Raw genomic sequence first — 5,975 nt, 5'->3', positions numbered from 1 at the left:
TGCTGAAAGTGTCTGAATAGTAGCCTGTTTTGTTTGACCATGCGAGCCATTGCGCGTTCGATTTCTCGTCGTTGAATACTCCAAATCCTAAGTACGGTTTTGTCAGCTACAAAAGAGCGGACCGAAGTTTCGGAACGCAAAAGTCGAAGACCGAGTCAAGGGCGAGGTGCTTGGCGGTATAGTGGTGGTCGTTGTGTTATTTGTGTAAATATCTTCGACGCCATTACACGCGTGGGACCGCTCGTCTTGGTGTTTGTGTTATCTACGCCGAGGGAAGTTGCAGGCGTAGCTTTTGGAGCCACCAGGCCCAAGTGCATGCCCGAATACGTACCCTTCAGGCTCTTGTTGGTGCTGGCCGGCCACCGAATGGAAACGTGGCATCACAAAACTGTACAAGTTTGATGTCTGGCTGAGAAGACTATCAAATCGAGGCTTAGCATTACTCCCCACGCTTTGCGCAAAAGAACCGTGTGACCTCTTTCGGGCCATCTTCACGAAATAGCTTGGCGCTTGTTCCCTCGCCGTGTCTGTCTGTAGCCCTGTTGCGGTCTATTGGAGTCAACAGCACAACATGCAGGTCGCCAAGAGCGCTAACGGTGTGTGTGTGTGTGTGGCGTTGCGGCCTCCCTTGTCCAACTCGGCTGACCTCTTCTCTTCCCTCATGTTCACGCAGCCCCCGTGCGTGCGTGGGCCGAATGTTGGCCGCGTGCTTCAGCGGCGGCTGCCGGAGGAGCGCTGCGGCGGCGTCAGCAGCCCGGCGGCCGGATGCTGTCTGAGCTGCAGCTGCAGCCGCTGGGGCGCCGGTCTGCGGTGGCCCCATCGTCGGACGAGGTGGCCTCCATGAAGCCCGTGCTGCTCCAGGCCGCCCAGGGGGGAGCGGGGGGCCTGGCCGCGGGATCGCCGCCCGCGCTCTCCCCAAACCTGCCCAGCGTGGTCAAGGTGAGCTCCCGCGGCGATGCCCTGTTTGCGTAACCGCGCGACTGGGAAGGACGGAGCACACGCGCCCTTTCGTGAGCGTTTATGGGTTAATAATGCATGGGGGCTGCAGGAAGTGTGACGATGTGAGAAGGGTAGGTTAACGAAAAAAAAAAAAAAGGTCTTGTATCTTTTTGCTTCACTGCAAACGACATGGAAAGACGATAGCGGTTCGGCCGGCCCTGCCACTTAGCACCACCTCCTTTCTTCCCATCTACTCCCATTCTCCCCTGTGATCCCCATCCCGTCTCGTAATACTCCTCTCAGTTCCTATTCCTCATCGCATTCCCCTCTTCTCTGGTCCCTCCCCTGTCCCCAAAACTATCGCACCTCTACCTTTTTCCTTCACCTAGTATCTTTCTCCTTCTGTTCCCTTATCCTTTGCTCCCGCTCTTCAATTCTCCCCCTTCCCCTTTCACCTCCCCCTCTCCCGTGTCTCCTCATATCGCTCCCCTTTCACGGCCGCTCATTCTACTCCCTCATCCACTAGCCCTGATATTTTCCGTTGACTCATTCCACCACCACCGTTGGTGCTGCCTGTCCTCACCGTTCCATTTCCTCCTCCCCGACCCCTTCAGCTACACTTTTGTTCACCCTCCTCTTTATTCACCCCGCCCTCTTGCCTTCCCTTCCGCTATACCTCCCCCTCCTCTCATCAGTTCCTCCCCACCTTAATCGGAGGGGATATGGGAGGGGATATATCCCTTCCGTATGATTGCTTAGCTAGTTTTCCCCGTCCCCTCCTGTCCCTGTCGGTTGTAGGAACAAATGGTCCCGTAACAAATGGTCCCGTAGCAAATGGTCCCGGAACTTATGGTCCGGAACCCATGGTCCCGGAACCTATGGTTCCGGAACAAATGGTCCCGGAACTTATGGTTCCGGAAGAAATGGTCCCAACTCGGATGTAGGAACAAATGGTCCCGGAAAAAATGGTCCCAGGCACCTTTTTGGGCAAAATGACTCTATAAAACTCCACGTGGGCTCTGTTAAAATTTACTTGGTTTTTAATTTTTGTTTTTCAGATTCCGTTAAACCGGTTATCTCAGTTTACGCTATTACAACGATTAAACGCGGTAGTTCTGCCAACCATGCATTTTTGTGCTAGTGAAGGGCATACACGATTGTCCCGTTTGGGGAATTTTTCTATTCGTATTTCCGCCGTTTTTCTCCGGCCTTAATTTTTTTTTCGCGTTTTAAAAACGTTGAAGACGAATATTCCTATTTATTATTTCTCTCTCTCTTTCATTATTTGATTTTTGTAATATTTTCATTTTTTCTGTTTTCGACTTTTTGGTTTATGAAAATATCGTTAGTTTAATAATCTGCCTTGTCATTATATAACCAATGAATATGCTACTTGCAAACACGGGGGCAAAAAAGAAGCCACGTAGGAAACATGCGGCTCCATCCGTGATTGACAGAATACGTAGAGGCATGCCTCAGAAAGAAGCGCCATTAGTTTCTTGTGAGCAAGCACTTCACGGGTGCGTGCATAGTGAGTTCTCTGCCCCCTCGACCCCCCTCGGAAGTTTTCTCCGTCACCGCAACTATTTCCACGCACGGCCAGACCCCATGCTACCTTCCCGTTCAAGATAGTGTGAGTGCAGCCGTGTTCCAGGAAGCCGCACCTGTCGCGAGACGCCGCCAGTAAGCGAGGTTGGTGACAGGCACAGTCTCCAGACATGCGGACGTCTGATCGCGAGCATAGGCTGAGCCACTAGTCAAGCCAGGCTGTCGCAACAGTCAGCACCATGGCCAATTTCTTCTAAAGAGGGCAATAAGGGCCATCTCAAGCAAAAAAATGTTACCGAAGCGAGTGCACTTATAGCCACTAAGTAAGAAAATTATGGCAGCCCGTTATTGTATTCGCTTCAAACACCGGCCGAGGGCTGCCTAGTACACGCTGATTTGATTGAAATGTCTGCCACTGGTTTGCCTGGTATTCGGAAAAACAAAAAAGGCGAGCAAAGGAACTACGCGAGGTCGCACATGTGCGACAAAAAATTTGTATACCGCATTTCACTCCAGTAAATCCAGCCTTAGCAAATACGTTATATATCAACAGGTGCAAATACATTGTGCACAAATACAAACATATAAACATAAATACATTGAGCCCCTTCCTTCCCTCATACAGGCGCTCATGCATAGGAGCAGTAGTGGTGGGACTATTTCTTCGTACTAGTTTGAAGTTGGGACCATTAGTTCCGGGACCATTTATTCCGCGACCGGTCCCTCTCTCCTCTATTGTCCCCACTCTGCATGTCCACATTCCTATTCCTCTCGACCGTGTTTTTTACTCACCAATTCCCAACGCGTCAGTGACCCACATGAGAGCTGGGTCGTCAGTAATACTTCTGGCTGGTTCGAGTGACGAATATTTTGGCGTTCAGGTAGCCCTGTAAGACTATCGTCATTAAAAACAAAAACGGCGCACTACTAAAGAAGATTTCTAATCATTGGGAGATACTTGATAGGCGTGGCTGCAGATGTTTCGGAGAGGCCTTCGTCCTGCAGTGGACATAACCAGGCTTAAGATAAAGAAATAAATAATATGGAAGAGCTAAGCTGCACGTAGCTTGGTGCATCTCGATGGCATTGGTCAGTGAGATGGCGAGAATCCCCCAGCGCCGTTTCACGTGTCGCTTGAAATGTCCGCCGTTGTGATCGTTGTGATGATGTCGTTCGTGCAATAATACTACGCGAAGGGAAAACAATGCGTTCGCTTGACAGGCAGCCCTTGCTGCCCCCGGGGCCGGCCACTCGCGCTGAGCGCGATGCGTTGTTCAACGCAGGTCGAGCCGCGGCTTCCGAGCCCATGTGTCGGCGGCGACGGGGGCCCCGCGCCTTCGAAGCGCGTGCGCCAGGACGACGCGGGCGCCTGGATCTCGTCGCCCTCGTCGCAGATGTCGGTCGGCTCGCTGTCCCCGCCGCCGCCGCTGCTCAACGGGCTGGCCAACAGCAGCGGCCTCTCGCCCGTCTCCTGCTCCAGCTACGAGACGTACAGCCCCCGGGGACCCTGTGAGTAGTCGTGCCTTTTTGTCTGCAGGGACTGTGACTAGAAGGATGACCAGCGAAGCTGGTCGCAGACCAAAGGCATTGACGCTGCTCCACCCGTACCACCAAGGCCCTCCGTTCCGCATTAGCTCCCTGCGATGCGCCATACGTCCGTAGATGCGAGTGTAGCTACGTCATCTATCAAGCCAGCCAGTCCCTCTACCTTCACTTCTAACTCCACTCCGAACCGTTTATTTTTTTGCGCATGGGGTTACGCAGGAGGAGCTTTCTGCGCACACGAGACCTCCGGTTTTCGGGCTTCGATTTAAAAACAGAAAGGGGAATAAAGTTTTCATGTTGCAACCCTTGACATGGCGGCGGCCAAGCGACGCACCTATGGGAATGAGTAAAGAGCTGAAGGCAGTGATGGTAACCGCGCAATCGGAATGCTCGAGGAGGCGAACGAAACAAGGCGAAGTCGGGAGGGAGAGGAAACGCGTGACATTGGGCTTGATAGGTCAAGACTCACGACCGCGGAACTTTTTTGCGCTCGTTGCGATAACTCTCGGGTGCAAGGCTGGTCAAGGGCGCGAGCGCTGTGCGAGAAGGCCTGAAGGTCGACCGGGGAGCTCAGTTTGAGAGGGAGAGAGAGAGCGAGTGCCGGGGCAGTGCTCACCTGTGCCGCGCTTGCTTGCACGGCGGAATTCCAGTCGCAGCGTGCGACGAGGCAGGGGCGGGGGCCGCTGTTTCCCGGGAGCGGGTTATCTGCTGTTTCAAATATAGGTCATCCGAAATGAAGGCGCTCTGCTGACAGTGTGCTACATGTTGTCCGCTCGGCCGATTAGATAGGCCGCCGCTGCTGACACGAGCTCCTTCTTGGAGTGCCCCGTGGGCGGACGAAAGTGATTGTGTGCCGTGGCGCTTCGTTATATTCGCCCCGTTGAGTAACTGCTTCGGAGCGGGCTTTCTTTTTCTCTCGAAATGTTCTTGTTGCCTTGTAATTGGCTGGGCTATAAACGCGCTTGGGTAGTACTGTTCAGATGGGACGGCTATCTTATCAAGCTTTGTAACTAGTACGTATGTTTGTACATAGCCGCCGTTCGAGCGTTATGATTGGTTGAGCTATAAACGCACATGGGCAGTGCAGTTACGAGAGGGAGCTATCTTATCAAGCTTTGTAACTACGTATGTTTGTGCATAACCGCCATTCCAGCAACGTAATACCTTGTCTAAATGTTCAAAGCAGGTTCTAACATTCTGAACGCGATACAGGATGCTAATTGTTCGCGTCATTCAATTCTACAACCAGAAATTCGCTTAAGCCACTGCACATGATGACGCAATCCTTGTTAATGCGACGAAGCGCCTCGTAACAGCCCTGCACGTTAATTTTTCATCGAAAAGTTTGTCAACGTCTGCTGGTTGAGAATTTAGCTCTGAAACGGGTGCCGTTTCTTACAACCGCGTCTTCCGTATTCCCTGTGGCGTAGCCGCTTCGATTGCACGTCCCGCAATTCTAACAAGCGCGGCAGTTCTTTACTGAACTCTTAGAGGCCTGAGCACGATCCGCGAGGAAGCCCATCGATGCCGCATCCGCGGTTAAGCTTGGTTGCGTTACTGTGAATGCTTATGCAACCGCCGACGTTGCCTGCCGTCATTTTGAGAGCGCTTTTTGGTGCCCAAGTCAGTGGAAACGCTGTTGCCGCGGCTAACCGCAGCGGTCAAAACCGACCTGTCAGGGCTTCGAATAGCATCGCAAACAAAAATGGCGTGCACATCCTCTGCACCAGTCGCAGGGAGGTACGCCGGATTTGTAAGCGGGCAGCTGTTTCCGAGGGATCAGCGTTACAATTGCGGGCATTGCCGAGAAAGCCGACAGTTTCGCGGCGCCAGTGGTTTGGGTAGGACCGTGATGTTTTACTTTGCTGTTGTTTGTCAGAAACAAGGAGCAATTGCAAGGTCTCTGTTTTCTCGAAAAGGGGCTATTGAGGGACATTCGCTTG

General features: G+C 52.6%; 1 protein-coding gene across 1 annotated transcript; it reads left to right on the top strand.

The window, feature by feature from the left end:
* The first annotated feature begins 652 nt into the window (after window positions 1-652).
* Window positions 653-4,023, top strand: LOC144164661 (uncharacterized). Its single transcript, XM_077694993.1, has 2 exons — window positions 653-939; window positions 3,771-4,023. Exons 1-2 carry the CDS (start codon window positions 766-768, stop codon window positions 4,002-4,004), a joined length of 408 nt encoding a protein of 135 aa, XP_077551119.1. The 5' UTR covers window positions 653-765; the 3' UTR covers window positions 4,005-4,023.
* Window positions 4,024-5,975: the final 1,952 nt, after the last annotated feature.

This window comes from Haemaphysalis longicornis, unplaced genomic scaffold, assembly GCF_048455015.1.
Source record: "Haemaphysalis longicornis isolate Haplotype H1 unplaced genomic scaffold, Haemaphysalis longicornis Haplotype H1 scaffold_1315, whole genome shotgun sequence".
Lineage (NCBI taxonomy): Eukaryota > Metazoa > Arthropoda > Arachnida > Ixodida > Ixodidae > Haemaphysalis > Haemaphysalis longicornis.
This window is presented reverse-complemented; position numbering and strand designations above follow the sequence as displayed.

What these genes read in the sequence shown, in the direction of transcription:
- LOC144164661 (XM_077694993.1), top strand. Translation starts at nt 766, where the DNA reads ATGCTGTCTGAGCTGCAGCTGCAGCCGCTGGGGCGCCGGTCTGCGGTG. An exon ending in ACCTGCCCAGCGTGGTCAAG is followed by an intron (nt 940 to 3,770) that starts GTGAGCTCCCGC and finishes TGTTCAACGCAG; the next exon opens with GTCGAGCCGCGGCTTCCGAG.